The 20,494-nt window shown below is 42.9% G+C and overlaps 1 protein-coding gene across 1 annotated transcript; it reads right to left on the minus strand.

The window, feature by feature from the left end:
* Window positions 1-18,770, minus strand: sgpp1b (sphingosine-1-phosphate phosphatase 1b). Its single transcript, XM_070920962.1, has 3 exons — window positions 17,844-18,770; window positions 9,552-9,641; window positions 1-614 (listed from the first exon to the last, which is right to left on the minus strand). The coding sequence occupies exons 1-3, from the start codon at window positions 18,768-18,770 to the stop codon at window positions 63-65; spliced, it is 1,569 nt and encodes a 522-aa protein (XP_070777063.1). The 3' UTR covers window positions 1-62.
* Between the last annotated feature and the right edge of the window lie 1,724 nt (window positions 18,771-20,494).

Raw genomic sequence — 20,494 nt, forward strand, 5'->3', positions numbered from 1 at the left:
ACATGGGAAATCTGATCTGATAACAGCATTAGGTGAACAGTTGGAGAGTCGCTGACATCCAATCAGGAGAAGTGCATGTAGCTGAAGAGCAGCGGGACCAGGAAGAGCACGTTGAAGCCCACGGCGCCGTAAACGATGTAGCGGTAGGGCAGCTCCACCTCCATGTGCTGCCTGGCCTTCCTCACGTCTGTGCTGGGCACCCCGAACACCCGGCACACCAGCGGGATGGTGATGGCCTTCATCAGGGCCCGCGTGGCCATCAGCACCAGCACGCCCAGGAAGAGTCGCAGCGCGGCCACGCCCACCAGGCCGACGCTGAGGGCGGGCACGGCGAAGGGAAGCTGGTCCGGTGTCGGGTCGGGCATCAGACCCAGGTAGTGGTTGACGTGGGAGGCCAGGGCCACGCCAGCACCCGTGCCCAGGATCTGAGCTGTGTCGCCCCGCGAGGTGCTCCAGGTGTCCAGCGTGAAGGAGAAGAGGCCCAGGCCCAGGTGGAAGGAGATGATGATGAGCGGGGCGAAGCGGCAGGTCAGGTTGAAGCTGTCGATCAGGTCCAACGCCGGCAGGAAGAAGAGCAGGATCAGGACGCTGTACAGGACGCCGACCATGACGTCCTGGACGGAAACAAACAGAGGGTTACTGTTACACTATTTATCTGACGGCTGAATCCTGTTTGGGGGCAGAATACATGACGCTGTAGGCGAGCAGTCACATTTGTGGAAATGAATGTATTTGTTATTTGGACAGCGAGGCGTAGCAATAAGACTAATCACATGAACGCTGTGAGCAGGAGCAGCCAATCAGAGTCAAGTATTACACTTACCCCTGCTGAAGTTTGTGAGTAAAAGTGAAGTGATTTTTACTTTTCGCAGTTTGACTTCATCTCTCACAATCATCTGTCGTTATTATTTTATGACTGTTTTTCCCAGAGAACCCGTCCGACCTCTGACCCCCTCTAATCCAGTGTGCACACTCAGCAGGCTCGTACAAGTCTAAAGCCGCATCAGCTGATATTGTTGTTTAACTTAACTGAGTTCAAATACAGTTGAAACACGTTAATGTGGTCAAATTTCATTTGAATAACAAAACACCCTCTTTAAGTGGATATCTATTGGGGCCTTTTCCGCTGATGGATGAAGGAAGTTGAAGTTGAGTGTTGACAGGAAACAGGAAATCAGCGAGCTCAACATGGCAGTGAACCCTGGACTCAAACACAAAGGTCATCACGGTCGTTTATTTATTCACCCGAGCAGCAAACTGACAGTCGGCTTCCCGCTCCAGCATTTACTGTGTGAAGATGCTGAACAATTCAAAACTACTTCTGAGTTGATGATTCACAGAATAAAACTGTTGTGTTGCACTTCTTGCATCTGGTCAGCATCTGCATCACTTTGAGAAATGAAAGGTTTCAGTGCTGCTATTTTCACACTAACTTCCTACAATTATCAACTGTGAAAACTAAAATCAGAGAAGTTTATTTTCAACACTTTCTTCAGAACATTTACAATCATTTCAGTTCATTATTATCTTCATCTTATCTTCTGGGTTTTGGACTGTTGGTCGCACAAAACAAGTCGTTGGACTTTAGATGGGTGTGATCAACATTTCTCACCATTTTTATAGATAAAAAATGTATTTATTGAAAAAACGAATTGGCATAATAATTGATAATGAAAACAAGAATTAGCTGCAACCCTAAAGAGGTGATATTTCGTCCTGTAACTGAGCAGCTGGGTAGTGGGTGACAAGCCCAGATACCGACCTTATTTAGCAGCGTAGGCCGGGTTACAGTTTCTGTTCTGCTCCGTTCATTCGCTACTGAGCTAATTCTGATGCATAAAACTATTAGTGTGCAACTTCCTGCATGTGCTTCACAATATATGCATTTTCATGTAAAGGCAGAGGAAGGCCATCACAACCATCACAGTCAGATAATGCTGCTGAAGATGGACTCCTTACAGTCCTTCCAAAACTAGATTTCGACAGTTCCTGCACTTTCTGCCAGGATGTAGTTCTGAAACACAGCATGGATGAAGATTAAATATCTATATTTTATGTTTAACCGTTAGTTATAGCCTCATGTACACACATAGAAGAATGATCCTGATCAGCCCACACAGAAACTAGATTTTTGGTATCGGAGGAGAAAAGTCTGTGTGTCTTATTATTATCGTTGTATTTACCTACATTAATATTATACAAACGAGAAACTTGTTTTCCTTCATCAGGTTCAATGATGTGTAGAATTTCTGCTGGGCAAACCTGATTTCTTGGCCGTTTGTGTATGTAGATCTTTTCAAAAGTGTGTATGTGTGCTGCAGAGTGAGAGTGTAAATCAACACTTGGAGGGCTGATTTAGGTGTCTAAAGTATTTACTTTGAGTCTGACAGCAGGTGTCTAATCAGCCTCCACTTTCCCTGGTACAGAAATCAATGAGGGTTATTGTAAATTTACACCAGCCACCGTCCAGCAGCCAAACCTTAGAACACTGCAGCTGCGCCTGGCAGGTTAGCCCACTTGGACGGCCTCCCTGGAAGGAAACCAAGGTCCTGTTACAGTTTAAATATCTATTTGGCTGCTTAAATACATATTGTGGTACATACAAGCCCTGATCTCACGGTCAGTCATTAACCCGTGCTGAACTACGAGAGCCAGAACCACAGAGTTTGCGTCACATACTGGAAAGCCGCTCAGCAGGAACTCGTGTGCCAGCAGACGGACCGACAGCACATGGTCCACCAAGGACACATTTTACTGTGCGACCATCAGCAGCCAGATAACCAACGGGGAACCTCTCAGAAGGTTGCTGTGATTTATCACGTTACTGCTGCCGCTGCAAACTTTTATCAGCCCTCTGGCTCTTAATGACACAGAGAGAAAGTGAAAGCTTTCTGCTGTCTGTAATTTTCTCCTCCACTGACACAACCAGAGGGAGCTCTGAAACAATGAGCTGCTGAGCTAAAAATGTCCAGAATTTGGACGAGCGGGTGGCACGGTGCCCTGAGGGAACAACAATACATGTTGTTTGGAAGATGCTTTTATCTTAAGTGCCTTACAATGAAGATCGAAGAGTGCATATAACATCGGTGGAAACAGAACGACTAATAACCCCGTATGTAGAGCCTGACCCAATGTGACTCCTGCCTGTAGTTCATCTGGAGTCCTGAATGACTTAATGGATCCTCCTATTAGCATCCAAGTTCAATTTGTGCACCAGTTGTGGACGTATGGACATCAAGTGAAGGACAACAGTCTCAATTCCCTCAAGATGTAAACATGTAGTCAAGTCAAATCAACTGTATTCAACTAATGATTACTTCCATTGTTGAGTTATGTGTCCATTGTTTTCTTGATTAATCATCTGGCCAATAAAAGTGAAAAATAGTGACAAATGTCGGTGTCTTTACACTGCTAGCTTTGTCAAAAGAAAAGTTGCTTATGATCAAGTCTCGACATTTGAGAACCTGAAACTAGTGTCCAGTGTGCGACTGCACACAAAGTCAATGGAAAGACGCGAAGACGCTTCAAAATCACTTCAAAATGTTTCTACTTGCATGAAAGTTTTTCACTCCTCTCAGGGCTTCATGAATCTGCTTCATGAACGCACAGAGACTAGAGGAAAAAGGAGACAGTGTGGAGGGAAATTACAGAAAGAACTGGATCTCTGGTTTTGAGATAAGTCAGAGGCTGAACTGAATAGAAACACACAGGCATACTCCCACAGACACAGTTGGTGTGTGCGTTGCTAGCTAGCTTACAGCACTGTAAAGTGGGTGCTTTGGCTGTTTGGGGCGAATAAACACAGGCAGCATAAACCAGCGGCCAAATGTGCTGGAATAACAGATCATGAAAATGTGCTTTGCTCTCTCTCTGAACACAACCCTCGACCCTTGAGCTGGAAAACAAGAAACTCGACCTTTAAGAGGAAATGTGTCGAGCGGTTTGAAGGTGATCCTGTGTCTGCTGATGCAGCGCTCACAAAACAAACACACAAGAACTGAGGGTTAAATTCTACTTCTCGTTTAGACTTAAACTGAGCATAAATTAAGCCAGAACTGAGTGAAAGTGCTCAGTGAGCAGCCTGGTTAAAGGTTTGCAGATGTCAACAGCATCCATCAGTAGCCGAACAGCTTTTTGTCTCCGAGCTCTTCCTGCAGAACAAAGGAGGAGGAAGTAGTTTCATTGGGCGTGATGATTTCCAGAACACATTAAGTGCCCGGGCCGGCCTGGCAGAGCAGACCGCTAATGGCTCACCAAAGTGTTCAAGCTCCACTCCCTGAAACAAAACAGTCCCTGCGTGGCCCGACTGTGGAAGTCAGGACAGACATCAGACTGTGTTATCAGGTGGAGCTCTGTACATGTTGACCTACAGACTGATCCATCTCATACAACTTCAGCTCTGAGGTCTCCACCCAAATGTTGTGTTTCTGAGATCACTGTTCAAACAAATCCAGTTTGTGAGCTGGTTAAAGAAAACATGAAGCTGCTGTCTGTGTGCTCAGATTTGACTGACTGCGACTCCAAGAAGAATCTCCACAGACATGACACACAAATCTTTATGACTCAGTGTGACTTACACTTTCCAAGGCTTTCATTATCTCAGATAGACTTCAACAATTCCACTTAAAAGCAGTGTCTTTTTTATCTCTGTCCAGAACTTGCCTGAGAATCCTCATGTTTTTAAGTTTTCTTCAGTATCAAAGTATCAGAGATAGTTGTCAGTACATCCATGGACGCAATGCAAACAGAAACTGCTAATAGCTAATTCAGCATACATTTAATGGTGCCAATGTGCTAAAATGTAAAAAAATAAGCAAAAAAATAAAGAGGTTCAAGTTGTCGCCCACAGCGCAACTCACTGAACACTCACATGGCGACATTATACTGCTACTGTTGTTATTCTGTTTACATCTCCCAAAGAATTATGGGAACAAAGAACAACAATAGCAAAGTCAAAATCCTGCACTATCAATATTTCTTTGACATTAGTAAAGTAACTCGGTTATTATATTCATGTTACACTGGGCCTCTCCTCTATCCACTCATATATGGATATTTGCCATATGTTGAAAACAAGCTTTTTTTCCCCATTTCTGAGTGTCCCATTACACACACATTCTGAAAATAACAGTATACGGCATGCCTGGCTAATACGTGACCCTGCTAAAAAGCCTAAAACGGACTCTTCTAGCCCACTGCTTTAAAGTCCGGCAGAGTTCCCAAATTTTCCAAAGATCCCAAATATGTCTGAATCACAGGGATTTCCTACATTTTTCCCCAGTTGTTGTAATGATGCTGGCATAATAAATAGCCTCTTTGGTTTGAATTATTTAAACCATTACAAGGATGACATGGTTTAATTGAAGCGCTGACACAGATTGTATGTGTATGTGACACTGTGATGCAGTGTGGAAAACTGTGGTTTCTTTGAGTTTACTAAAGGGGAAGTTTTAGGGAAGATCAGAGTTTAAGGGGTTATTAAGATCTTACAGATAAACTAATCACTAGTTACTGGTGGAAAGTACACTGAAAACGCAGGCCTGGGCTGAAAGGTAAAGGTTGCTATGGTTACAGGCATTATTTACATCCTCTAGAGATCTAGCGCGAGGAAAAATGACCATGAAGAAGAGCAGCAGGAGTCTGTGGGTGACAGACGGGTGATGCCTGACAGCACCACGAGTGGTCACATTCATGCTTTGGGTGAGGTGGAGACGGGAGAAGGAAAGGGCCGGGTGAGAGGAAGAAGAGAGGGACATGTGCTGTACAGACTGTGACAGGAAGAAGTAGTAAAAGTACTTTGTAGGAGGGAAACAGGTGGTTAAATGGTTGCTGTTAGTAAACAGACAAACAATGCAGTGTTATATTTTTAGAGATTGAACAGTGCCACATCCTCTGGAGCACAAGCTGTACTTTTATCACATAGTAGGTGTTGCACTTTGTAGAGCTGATAAATACTTTCCAAAACTTCGCACTCCGAAGAGCTTTGTAAATGCTTTGGGACAACACATTTTTGACAGAAAGCCTGTGTTACAAACAGGGATTCACTGCTGCCTGAAATCTCTACATCACATTTGCAGTCTACAACACATGCCGTGGTGTCAACGTGGAACAAAGGAAGCCATCTTTGGTGTGTCTTCCTTTTATATCAAGGTAAACTGCAGTGAAGAACTATTACAGACCCCTGTTATGTAAAAGTAATATCACTCTGGGAATGTTATTTACTGAAATGATGAGGATTTAAGTGCTGTCTCCAGTGACGAACTCCCTCTGTTTGTCTGAGTTTTGCAGACACTTGTGGTGCTGTGCTGGGATGCACTTGAATCTGGTTCAATGCCAGAACAAATCAGGCGTGCCTCAAGTTGTTGCTCAGTTCTCCAGGATGACTCAGGCCTGCCTCCTGTAATTTTCTCACTGTGAATTGTAAATCGAATTAGCTACCGAGTGAATTAATCATCTCACATACTTTTTCTAGGTCAGGCCTCGTTTATCTGAGGAAAACACAGGAATAGTTTTTTTTCTGATGAGATGGTCACAGATGGAGTTCTGGGGAGATATATATACATGAGCCGGCAGATGTTCATGTGGTTCCTGGGGTGGAGGTCTTCACCACGACACCGCCTGTGGGCAGCCGCAAAAAGCCCTTAAAGAAAGTCTCTGATGTGGAATTAACCTTCTAAAGTTTGTCTGGGAAGACGGCCAGCGTACCGTAACGTCTGCTGCTCCCTCACCGCCATTCCATCACAGCCGTGCCCACGGAGACTGTTGCCACGGCGACAGACAGACAGCCCAACCCCAACAATGCACCGGGACTGACATCATTTACCAGTGAATGAAATTACCCCATACGAGGGTTAATGTGACCAGCGCGTGGACAGAAGAACCCACACACACATCTGTGGTAAAAATTATTTAGCAGAAGACTTAGATCCCAAAAATAACTTGAGAGCCCAAATAATCTGAATTCAGGGTCTTTAAACCAGGTCCATCACCATCCAGGGGTCTGAGGAGGAACTGCATGGGGTCTGTGGAGGATTAGTACTATATCAATCCAATATTTAGTTATTTACTTGTCATTTACGGAGAGCATGATGTTTACAATTTATAATTTATAATTATTAATTTATAAAAAGAATATACATTTCTGAGCCAATCCCATCAGTGACATGGCACTAACAGAGACAAACACACGGTTTCTTCCACAGACTTGTTTCTTATATGGTTTACTCTGGCTATGACAATGATAATATATTTTATTACACCTAAAAAAAGTTTTAATGGATATAAAAGTACCAGTGGATAATGCAGATTAAATGCTCTAATTTTATATCCCAATATCAATATCAATACATATATTAATTTATATATCACCAAAGTACCAGTATGACAAAACAATCATAACTCAAGGTCCAAGTACATCTCACCAAGACTGTGAGGTGCGGATGAAAGCTCCAGAAGTGTTTGCTTTATCTATTGCTTTTCGTCACCCATTCAGAGTCTCTCACAACCCGTGGGTGACTTTGAGAAATGCTGTAGGGCACCAGAGGTAAACACACCCACCCCGTGGTGTTAGATTATGTTTTCCATGACCTGTTTTGTACAGCGGTGATCTCACCGAGCCAAAGCCCTGCTGTCAGCAAAACAATCTGCTACCGTGAGAGCGGCAAGTGAAAAGGTGCAGGAGCAAGTCTTTGCAGGCGTTAATAAGCCTCAACAGTTTTACAGAAAGAATTGTGAGATGTTGCCCTTTATTGTCTCAACCACGTATATCTGCACTGAGCGTAGACGGATACAGGCCCCAGCATGTTGTGGTGCAGGTAGAACGGGTAGAAGATGGAGGTCTAAAATGCTAAAAAGTGGACTGTTTATACACGGTGGCCCCTGGAAAACAGCATAACATCTAAAAAGAAAGTAGTTGTATTATTATTAGTAGTACCATTTGGTTCCTTCATCATATTTGTACATTAAACAAATCATTGGGAAGGTTTCAGCCTGAGTGGACTTTGTTCTGTGTGCAGATTAAAATGTCCAGAATGAAAATGCACTCAGAAAACTAAATGAAACTACGCAGTTATTTGTTACAGAAACACCGCGGTGTACAGAGGCTCATCATCTCAGCCACATTCCTCAGATAATAACTGAGCAGCAGACACCTGGCAGATGTTGGTAAAACGCAGGAAAACTATTGTTTGGAGGCTTCAGTTCAGATTCCAACTCCTGCTTAAAATCAATGGGTGGAGAGGTTTCCTGTTTCACACTCTGCCTGATGATCGCACCACACAAGTAACACAACAAAGACTGAGAGCTGAGGACATTTTAAAAATGTGTTTAGCTTCTTGTTACTTCACTTGGATGTTTGAGCTTCATTGTGCAGAGACACTTTCATCTGCCGAGGGAGGAAAGTTTCTTTGCGCTCACATCTCCAGAGACATGTTGTCTCCTGCAGGCAAACTTTTGAATTGAAAAATATTTGCAGATTCTGGAAGATCTAAGAATTTTTTATTTAATAATTTAAGTAATTCAACCGTTTTTTGTGGAAAATCCATATCAGACACAAATTATTGTTCAAAGCAGAGTAGTTTTTATATGTCATTAACATGCCTGGAGGGGATCTTTAAAGTCAACTTAGAATATTTTTATGTGATTAACAACTTATTTTACAAAACAATAAATAATCATGTATTAAGCCAAATTGCTCTTTTAAAGATTATTGCTCACAATGGATAACACAATAATCTAACTCAAGATCCACTTGAGTGTTTTGGAGCTTTTAACCGTATTTTACTGTCTTCATCAGCTGACGAAGCTCAAATCGCTGTGAGACTGCGAGACGCGTCTGAAAGCTCTGACGGCTTGAGATAATCTGGACACGTGTACTGATCTCAACGTCAAAAGTGAACTTCAGTGCTCAACTATCATAACATGTGCAATGACTGGAACATCAGTTTGGCCTATTGACCGATCAATACACTAAGATAGCGTCTGGGGACTCGCCTGCTAGCTTGCCACCAAGGTGAAGCAGCAGAGGCACCAAAACAAGGGGAGCGACGACGACTGTGCGACCACATCTGACCACCTACTCAAGACACAGTGCGGCTGTATGACACCACACGGGAGGCTACGACACTCCCTGACCACATATGCTGATGTGACCCTCACAGCTCACAGCATCTCAGACTCACGCAAATCAAAAGAATTACATGTTATTTTGGATTTGTTCAAACTTTTTGACAAAGTGACCAGCCTGGTCTGAGGCCACAGAAAAGTTTTTATAGTTTTTATAGTTTTTATAGTTTTTATAGTTTTCCTAACTGTCAGAACGACTCGTGTTGTGAATGTGTGTCGTTGTTGTGTGTGTTGTGATTCTACAGTTACACAGGTGATTGTGTTGCTGACACCAGAACCCGACGCCAGCAGCCGGATACTGTTTCCCACGTGTCAGCTATCATTTTCAAACGGACAGAATGACGACAAACTAGCACTGCAGGTGGCAAGGCCGACACCATCTGTGTGTGTGTGTGTGTGTGTGTGTGTGTGTGTGTGTGTGGACTTACCAGGACCGAGTGCATTCCCATGTAGATTCGGCTAACACAGACCAGCAGACACCAGCAGAGAGCCAAGCTGACGCCCAGTGTGAACGGGTACTGTGGAGGAGAAAGGAGACCATTTTCAACACAACTTCACACACCTGCAATGTGTTTGGAGATTAAACTCGTTAATAAGCAAAATTACAACAAACCTCTGATGAAGAGATAATAGAGGTAATACAATATGGATGAACATGTCAACAGTCCTTTTTGATGAACCAATACTTTTGCAAAATACACATTTGCTGGAGCATTAAGTGTTAAAACGTATTTTGTTTGACCATCAGCCAAAAAATCCAAAGGTATTGAATTAATACCTGGTAATTTCAAACAATAAACAGACGCAAATAAATCTGAAAAGTTGAAACTGGCAAATGTTTTTCACATGATAGTGACAATAACGCCCGGATGAAACAACGCAAAGTTTTAAGAAAAATCAGCTTTGCAAATGTTTTATGGGGAAGGAAACGCATTCAACACACCTCAATGATTCCCACAATGAGTTTGGACACTGAAAGTACAAGAAAACTCTGCAGAGCATCTTTATGTTTAAACACTGAAGCTGTGTTCATTTAAATGCATATAAAGCCTGCTCTCCCTTTGGATTTTGCCTTTGATATGCACTGAGTGACTCTGTGCTTCACATGCAACACACAACTATATCTGTCTCTGCACGTTTATAGTTCTGACCTGCTGATTAAAATGATAGTAAAGTGATTGTGTGTGCTGGAGTTGACGTTCAGCTACACTTTGCTCAATGTACAGATTGTAACAAGCCTCGATAAAATGTTGCAGTGATGTAGAGGGTATAATAATCTGCTAATGTGTACTGGACTCAAAGGACCTCATAAATATTTCAGCAATTCTGCCGTTTCCTTATCAGATGGCCTGAAGAAGAAAGGCTGGATGAACACTGCAGCGTGTGTTCAAAGTCAGATTCTTTTTCCTGCATGAGACTCAGATTATTTGTTTTCTTAAGCGTAAAGCGTAAACAGCTGCGCTGAGTCACAGTTCTCCAGCTTTGGGTCACATGAATATATTGCTTAAAATCAGATCCAGAGACCTACACGTGATGCGTAACTGAACACTCAACTTGGGTTTGTAAGTGCATTTAATATCATTCAACAGCTCATCTGAACGTCAGCATGATGAACACAGAAAAGAAAACTCAATCATTTGGTCGATAAAATGCCAGAAAATAGTGAGAAAAAAAAAATCACAATTCCCTTATCACGAGACGACGTCTTCAAATGTCATGTTTTTCCGACTACCGGCCAAAAACCCAAAGAAAAGAAAGGTACGTTTGGCATTTCAGCATGAGAAATCACATTAATCAATTATAACTTGCGGTCAATTGACTGATCTATGAAGTCATGGTTCCAGCTTTTAAAAAAAGTTGGATATGAGCAGCAGGAGTGAACATGCAGCCAGACCGAAAGAAAGAGAACAGACACCATGAGGGACAGACGACAGATGAGCTGCTGAGGTCTGCACACACTGCTAACAGCCTTTTGTTCTCTTCATTGTGTGTCTTCACTGTTGTTGAGATAGCTCAGATTACCTCTCACGCACCAGAGTTACATGACAAATCCCCCACACCGCCCCTGCGACTCCCACACCTCCAGCCGTCAATGACACGTCGGAGCTGTCTGCTAATTAAACAGAGATCATGCAGCGTTTTACGGTGCAGCCGAACTTCACAGCGATTTCCAGTGAGTTTGCTTGTGACACTACTAACAGCTGTTCATCGCGTTTATCTCTGAGGGAGCATTACATATCTATAATGCAACTAGAGGTTTAATAATGCAACATTCATCAAAGCATTATCTCAATATTTAGCTGTTTACTAAATAGAATTTTAATACAAATTAAATTTTCAAGACAACTTATAAACTCTAATATTGTCTTGTATATTGCGTATCATTGTCCAGCCTGTGGCATCATCTCAACGTCGTCTCCATTAAATCTTTTTGTCAGTGATTCATAAACGAAATGTACCTTTCTCAAGGATCTTATGAGCTGTGCAGGACACAAAGACACGAATGTCTCGGCTACACTGCAGGCATCCTATTAAAGATACGGATCCCTTTAAACCTTTCCATTTGCACTTCATGAACCCTGCTGTGCTCGTCATGTCAAGTGTGTGAGCCTTTTTTTGTGCTCTTTGACATGTTATCTACTTGTTGTAATGTTGCTGCCACAATGTTAGACTTCTCCCTGCAGGTGACTGTATTAAAACACGCAGCGGACTGAGAGGTGGTCGTAACAATGACGTATAGGGGCCCATTTCACAACCTGCATAAACCTGATGAATAACAAGACAGAAAGATGAACTTCAGCCTCTTACTGTTTTACTGGACAGCTGTATTTCTGTAACACAGAGATAACCTTTGTTCCAGATAATGGCTGCTTATCTCAAAGTAGTGGGTGAAGTAGACAAACTAACCACAGTTAACATTTAGCTGCATTTATCCAAAGGCATGTGCTGATTTCACAGCTAGAGCTCGATGGAAAAGTAAATAAAAATCAGTGTGCTTCATTTACATATTTTACTGAAGTTATCAAAACTTGTGCTGGAGTTTGGTACATTTATCTTTTGCTGAGGTTTTCCTTCAGTATGCAGACAAAGACAATATTCCACATGGAAAATATTATACCTGCTGAACATCAACATGTTAACGTTGTCATTGTGAACATGTTAGCATGCTCAAACATGCTCACACAGTGACAATGATGTTAGCATTTAGCTCAGAGCAGCTCGGGCGGCTGCAGACTCCTGTCCTGTTTTTTCCCCCCATTTTAAATCAACTCCCTAAACTGATTTCTAGCAGCGATTGGCATATGAGACTTACAGAAATTGTGTAATAGTATTTACATTTTAGCCATTTAGTCAGCAGGCAGCAGCATCTCTCTCAAGGACAAAACACACGCTGCTGCATCAAATCTGTGTGGCTGCAGCTCAGGACAGTCAGACAGACCCCTGTGAGACTCTCCACCAGGCTTCACTTGAAAGTGTCGGTTATAAACTGAGAACTCTTTCAGAAATTAGGTCAGAGCAGAGGGAGGTTTTGGTTGTGAAACAGGCGTCTTTATGTGTGTGGATTAGCTGTGAAGCCGGGTCAGACGCAGCCGCCAGACACACTCAGACCAAAACCAGCATCAAGTCAGAGGGGAGAGAAGGGAGGGGGGACCGAGGAAACCATCTGCGGGGATGGTGTCCAAACGGCGTCCTCTGTCCGTGTGCAAACAGAGCATGTGTCCCCGGGTCCCACGGCCGTGTTTGCTCGCTCGCTCTGGCCTCTCGCCGGTGACCGCGGCGGTGCTGCGGCGGTCGCCTCATGCAAGGTTTTATGGACATGGTGTTTTTTCTTGTGTGGCTTGTGGTTCTCTGCACACTGCTTATTGACTGTTAGCCTCAGTGGAGGGTTTGCTCTGTGCTCCCTCACGTGACATATACTGTACATACATGTACATGTACACACAAACCACACTGCTGTCAGGGTGTGCTGTGTTTGACTTTGTGTTTGTGGGTACTCTCACACCTGACTTACTTATAATCGCTGTTAGGATGTATTTAATTGGGGAACTAGAAACAACAACTTCACACATTTGCAGCTCTAAATGTCAACAATTTTTATTTTTTTTTTTTGTGTAGTGAATCCAGCACTTTATGGATGGAGAGAAAGAACTTCTGCAACTCTCAAAGAAAAACAAACACTTCTTTCCTTCTTTTGAATGCAACAGAAGATGTTTTAGGTTGATGTTAATCTGCAGTTTGAATGAGAACACAATGTAAAACTCGGAGGGTTGGAGTTAGGAAATGCTATAATGTTAAACTCATTCACGCTTGCAGGAAAAGCTGCACTGTTCCCACCTAATGTTCCCGCTCAAGGGAGGAAGTCTCGCACAAAGCCTGTTTACCATAATGTTTTCTGTTCTGGCTCCACTGGACAACGTAATGAGGATTTACATCAAACAATGTGCTAAAAGCATGCAGCGTTGCCCCTGGTCCGATAACTCTAGACCCCGGTCTAATCCATCACTCTTTTCCTCAGCTCCTGAGGAACACTCTCTCATCCTCTCCTCTTCACCCTTTAGTCTATTTCAGTCTTCCTCTCCATCACTTTCCTGTATTAATCCCCTCTTCTCCTTCATCCTAACCACTTCTCTCCTTTATGTCTTCTCCATCTCTTGCCCTCTAATCTCCTCTCATCTACTTTCTAGTGTAATCTTTTCTCTACTTCCTTCCTCCCTTTTGCCTTCTCTCTCCTACTTTCCTCTCTCTGTCCCTCGTCCCCTCCCTTATTTCACTCTTACCAGTATCTTCCACAGAGACATCTGGCTCAAGTTACTGTCTGAGCTGGAGGAGGGCGGTGGGATGGGAGGAGGACCGTCTGACTGTGACCCATCCAAATCTAAACACTCCTGCTTTGCTCAGTCAAGTCGGCCGAGGCAGCGAATCAGCAGGAAAGCTCGCAGAGCGGCTACGGCAAGCAGCAGGGGACAAACCCTCCGACATCCTCCTCTGGTCAGAAGAACGAAGAGTTGTCTCTCAAGTTCATTCGGACATTTTGAACGGAATGTGGCACCTTCACAATTCCTGAAACTAAATTTTGAGTTAATAAATTGTGTGTATTGTTACTTTATTACACAATCAACTGATCCTAGTTCCTGTCAGGGAATATCCAATAATTAATCCAGTAATCTAGACCCCTGTGCAACAGAATTGTGACATTGCTTGGTACACCACGCCCAAGAATTACAGGGAAACGCCAAGTTAAGCCACCACCCCTGATGTGTAATGAGGAAATCAACTGTCAGCATGGAAAGACATGGAGACGCTGAGCAACTAGCTTATTGTTAGCCACGTGCCATTTCTATATTATGCAAGAACAAACCGTTAAGCAAACATGATGAAACAAACAGACTGTCGGAATAGTTTCAATCCTGACATCAGTTGAGTTTTATTTTTTGTTACATGACCTGGAACTTTAAATTCTGTTCTTGCCCACGAGGATAGTTCCAAGTCCTAAACTTTGTTTTGAGTCCTAAACAAGTCATTATTATTATTATTATTATCTGGTGTGCACTGCCAAACACACCTTCCCATCCTGTTCATGTAACGTGGCTGCTGTCGGGCTCATTCAGTGCATCTGTCCTCTGGCATTGAGAAGCATATAAATCTGGATAGTGAGAGTGCTATTATTCAGAGCAGAGTCAGATGAGACAACGCAACGGCATGAAGCCCAAAGTTGGTTTACAGGACAATAAAATCAGTCTATATTCAGGGGAATCTGTTGGCTGTGTGATTGGGGAGAAACTGAAAAAGAAAAGTTAATATTCTTTACAGTAGATGTGCTAAAATAGTATTTGTCCAGTTGGAGAGACTAAAGAAATCATGGTGTAAACTGCATGTAAGAAAAACACTTCATATTTATGTGAGTTTGTTTAGTAACATATTTGATAAAACAATGACCTGATGTGCAGACGTGTTGACCAAGACCATAAACCAAAACCTATCTAATCAATAAACTGTATTGGTGCTTCCACGTGCCTCCAGTACAGGAGCATAATAACAGCCTACAGGCAGAGGTGCAGTGAAGGCAGGCCGCTTAAAGGAGGATTAAATTCTTGAGAAAACTCAGACATGAGGTGCAGTTTTTCAGCGCTCATTGCAGGTATCAACACACTGAATTTACATTTTCAAATCCCTTTTTATATCCCCGTTAGGGCGAAGTTAAAGAATGACATACGAGCCCAGAATAAATGTGAGAACAGTCTTATCTGGTGGTCCACACAAGCAGGTCCGCAGTTTGTATTTTAAGACCTTGAATAGAGACTGTTCTGGTCAAAGCGTTTAACAAGACATAAACAGATTCTTTGCCAAATCTGACAGCTTTTATGAAATGTTGTGTTTTCAAAAGAAGGACCTGTTGTGCCCGTGAGGGGAGTCACAGACACTAAATCAGTCTTATCTTAGAGTCCCACACTCGAAGCTCAGGGGTCGGCTCTCTTATCTCCTGCTCTGGCAGACAGATGGGGAGGCAGAGTGTCGTAAATCAATCTCACCTCCACTCTCGCCTACTGCGATTCAAGCAACACAATACAGGGACCCCACGCATTTTCTTTTCAAAACTCTGGCCTTTTTTTCCCCACCCACACCAAAGTAACGGCTGTTGAACATCAGGCAATGTTTTGGAGAATATGACATTATGGGGATTGTACTGCAGCACAGGTAGTAATCAGTGGTGATTGTCTCCTTACGCAATACTGGCCTACAACTGCAGATAATTGTTGCAGAGGAGTCCTCAAATCAGCAAGGAGTTCATTTAATTTTTGTCATTTCACCAGTGTGAATGTACAACATATTCAAAACATGGTTAGAATAAGTATTGCGTACGCCATCGATACACAACGACGCGTTCAAATTAATTGTTTTGTCTATAAAATGTCAGAAAATTGTGAAAAATATTTATTTAGTCAAAGATAAATAGAAAAAAGTAGCAAATACTCATATTTTAGAGGCTGAAACTAGCAAATGTTTGTCATTATTGCAAGACTCAAATGAAAAGAGCGGCTGATTAATTTTCTGTCAATGGCCTAATCAATAAACCGACTCATTGTTTCAGCTCTACAACAAAGAGCCGACATCTGCCCTAAAAGCTTTACTCTGCTGAGGAGCGTGACGAGCGTCCGCGTACTGGTTGAGTTCTCTCAGTTCTATGAAAATCAAATGGACTTCCTGCAGTTTGTTGATCATGCTCCTCACTGTGTGGATGCACAGTGAGACAATGGAAGTGGACTACACAGACTTTCTGTTGGCTTTAACAGAGTGGACACAATGGAGTGTTGTTCCTCCTGAGCGAATAGGAGGAGATGAAGGAAAGAACAACAGAGAATGGCTTGTTGAAACTAAATTCCTGCAGGCATGTTGATCCAATGATTTGGGCCACGTCAGTTCGTTTTTATGAACTTTAACAATGAACAGAACATGAACCGTCATCAAGAGACATCGTGAGGACGTGGTGAAGGTTTGTTTATATTTATAGCCACACATGTTGGCATGCTAATCATCACTTACTGAGCTGATTACATGCTAATTTTATGATGTTACGTGATCTTAACATGCATGTTAGCATGGTAACAAGTTAGCTGAAAGTACAACTGAGGCTGACAAAATATTTTCATAAATCGATGAATCTGTCGCATACTTTCGCAGTTAATCAACCATCTTTTTTGAAAATATGACTTAACTGATGGTTGTTGTTGCTGAATTTTCTGTTGATCTCTACATTGTTGATCCATCTAAAAACGTTCTTTTCTGCTGTGTAATTACAGCGTGATGGGACTCACTCAGTTGGCTGTAGACTTTTAGTCTGTTGTGTCACTGTAGCAGTCGACAAAGTGCTCATACAGCTGTACAGCTTCTGTCACTGTATCCACGGGGGCAACCGCACATCAATTGTTAATGACGCTGCTTCAGAAGACCGACTTCAGAGGCCTTGAGCAAGGCAGTGAAAGCCAAGTGGGGTTTGGTTGATTCTGCGCTCTGCGACTATGTGCACATGTCCACCTCTGTAGGATACGCTTCTTACACTGTGGGGAATATGGACACCAAGTCTGGAAAACACCCTCAATCAACAGGCCGATATTGCAGACCATACAGGTTTATCACAGATATAATTGTATATTTATATTTACGTGAGGATGTGACTTTGTATTGATGTAAATTCCATTGTTGTGTATCTCAGGGGAAATTATACGTCATTACATTATAAATACATTTCTTTCCAGGAAACATTCTTGGAAATTACGGCCCTGTGAAATAAAGTGTTACCAAATATTGTGATACACCATTTAGTGGCAGAATTTAACAACATATGCAGCACATACTTTGTTAGATTTCTCTCAGAATGAGTCCTAAATGATGAACATCACAGTTTACACACCATGTGATACCTCAGTAATAAATATCAGACAAAGGTCTGTTGGTTTGAATGTTTGGTTCATGTTGCATCAGCAGGTGTGTGTGTGTGTGTGTGTGTGTAGCTCTCAGGGATGCTGTTTTCTTTTGATTGCTTGTGTTTCTCAGCGGGCAAACATGTTGAGAAACCTCACAAGAGGAACTTTCTCAGTTTCCTTCTTGGAAATCAGGAGGAAGTAGCTCCTGCCAACTTCTCCTTCTCTCCTGCTGCAATTCAGATTTCAGATATATATTTTTTTGACACTTTGACAGCACGTAAGAAGGATTTACTGTACCTCCCACCGGCCGTAGGTCATGAAGAACAGGGAGAAGGGGATGGCCGTGCCCGACATGGCGTGTGTGGACGGCATGCTGTACTCCGAGTTGTAAAACATCTCCACTTTGACCACAGGTGGGGAAGCGGGCCGGGACCACCCCATCACATCCTTGGTGCACTGTCCCAGGTACATGACCCAGACCCACACCATGATCAGCCTCCTGCTCACGAAGGCGTCCACGTTCCACATGACGAAGGGGAAGAAGGTGATGTAGAAGAACTCGTTGCCCAGCTCGGTTCCGAAAGTGAACAGGTAGTAAAAGAAACGGTTCTCGATCAGGAACTCGTGTCCGGCGTCGCCCGTTAGAGAGTTTTTGCGGAGGGGTTTCACCGTGCTGCTCCCTGGGGGGCCCGGGACTCCACTGCCCTTCTCCCTTTCCCTCTCCTCTGACTCGGTTACACCTAAAAAGTCCTGCCCGGTCCCGCCGTGGCCGCCCTGACCCGCGGCGGTGGCCCCGCCGAGGCTGCGGCCGTTACTGCCCACACCAACCGTTTCTCCCCCGGCGGTCGCTGCAGATACCGCTGCTCCGTTCTGGGGAGGATTTTCACTTTCCTCCCCGTGATTTTTAGCAACGTTAGAATCGGCAATCCTCTTCCGAACACCCCCTGCTGTCGTTTGTACTTTCTCCCCTTCCCCAGCTCCGATGATGGCCAAGTTTTCACTCTCATTTTCCCCGGCGATGTGATGGTGGCAAGCCCCGTTGTTGTGCGAGTGAGCCCGGTCCGCTTCCTTGCCGCTGCTGCTGGAGGTGGTAGTGGCGGTGCTACCAGCGCAGACGGTTCTCGAAAACGTCCCGCGTACCCCACAAATGCGCTGAAAGCGGGCGACAAGGTGGGGGTCTTGTAGATAGTGGAATAGTTCTACGAAACGGTTACTTTTCTCCATGTTTACACCGGTTTATTGACCCCCACACGGCCGAAAGAAGGAACACGGACTCCGCTACTTTCCCCAAAACAGTGGATGATGGACGCTAGCTCTCCGGCTAACGTTAGCTAGCTAACCCGTGCATCATGGCAGAGTGCTGCTCGGAAGTGAACCCGACCTGTTTTTAAACTATAACAACTTATGACGGCGGGAAGTATTAATCAAATAAAGACGAAATGTTGTTTTCAGTAAGACGATAACGGATAAAGCGAACGGGTCGGTTATTGTTCGACAGAGTCCGGATGCGTTCAGTGTCCCGCTACATGAGTAGTATCCTGCAACTGACAGATCAACGGAGCAGTCCGGGGAGCGCGCCTTCGCTGCTGCCTTCTCGTGCTGTCGGAAATTTCATAATTGATTGCAAGCGCCCAATTTTGAACGACCGCGATTAACCGGACGCGGCAGCAAACTGGAGGGGAGTTTACATCCTACAGTTAAAAACATACACCTAATCACTGTTTATTCCTTCCTCCACTATTTGTATTTGTTTACAATTTACAGAAACACTTGACTTGTATATAGACGTTGTTGTTTTTTTTCTCGTACTTGTTCCAGTATGTGTAGATCAGATATAATCTGACAACTTTTAGGCCAACACAAAATAAATCAACACAAGTCAAGGGCAGGTCTTTGACACTTTAACCCTTTTTTAATTTAAGAAATTATATCAAACTGCAGGGGAAAGCTAAACGCTTTAATCAAATCAAAGAATAAGTAAACAAGCCAAAGTTTCTATACTTGACCACTTTTTGATTTTCAATACTACAGACTTCAATATGCAGCCCTATTAAAGACTCATCTCAGCATTTCTCCATCTGATTTTTTTCCTGGCAGTGTGGATACATTTAGACATTCACGTTGTAAAATATAATTGACAGAAAATATAATCGAACAATTAACTAAATAAACAATATATAGAAAATCTGTGTAATAAAATCCTTTAGAGGTGGGGTGCATTGGAGGGACCTGGATTCATGACCTCAGTATTTCTAAAATCTTGGCTCCAGCCCTCTATATAGACTGTATTAAAATTTCCTTCAGGTTTCACTTCATCTTCTTTAATGGTGACATTGAAATTATGTTGATTATGAAGGACTTAAAATTGTTTTTATTATCAGTTATATATATAGACTTTGGTTGAACTTGGAAACTGTGGAAATGTTCTGTTTTTATCAGAAACGTTTGAACACAAAGATACAGAGGGGACTGTTTTTGGATCTGGATACTTAATTGGGCATTGGAGACATTTAGAACTTGAACCTCTAAAGTTTGAGTTTGGTGGGAGCATTTGAACGCAACAATAGTTCCGGAGCGCACCCACAATAGACGTGCTCAAGACGTCACGACGCAACGTGACCGCGCTCATTCTGTCGCCTGTTAACGTTGTGGAGCAATTTAAACATGTTTTGGAATTAACCTCTGAAGTAAATACAAACAACAAGAAAACAAACGCTAAACAACATTTTCACCTTACATACTTTATTTGATAATCAATCACCTGAAAAAAAGTTTAATGGCCCTTTTTCAAAATAGTTTATCTTAAATATGGAATATGCATTTTCATCAAAATATAAATTCTTGTTTTAAAATATCAAGCTTCTCTTTAATAGTTGCCTGCAGTTTGTTGTTGTTGTTTTTCCATTATAGTGATTGTTATCAAGATTCACATTTTCAAACCTCCTGGA

This window comes from Enoplosus armatus, chromosome 15, assembly GCF_043641665.1.
Source record: "Enoplosus armatus isolate fEnoArm2 chromosome 15, fEnoArm2.hap1, whole genome shotgun sequence".
In the NCBI taxonomy this organism is placed as follows: Eukaryota; Metazoa; Chordata; class Actinopteri; order Centrarchiformes; family Enoplosidae; genus Enoplosus; species Enoplosus armatus.

Excerpts from the sequence above, each read along its gene's own strand:
- sgpp1b (XM_070920962.1), bottom strand. The coding sequence starts at position 18,770 with ATGGAGAAAAGTAACCGTTTCGTAGAACTATTCCACTATCTACAAGAC. Across the intron at positions 9,642-17,843 it reads TGACCTACGGCCGGTGGGAG|TACCCGTTCACACTGGGCGT; the intron begins GTACAGTAAATC and ends TCTCCTCCACAG. Across the intron at positions 615-9,551 it reads TGGGAATGCACTCGGTCCTG|GACGTCATGGTCGGCGTCCT; the intron begins GTAAGTCCACAC and ends GTTTCCGTCCAG.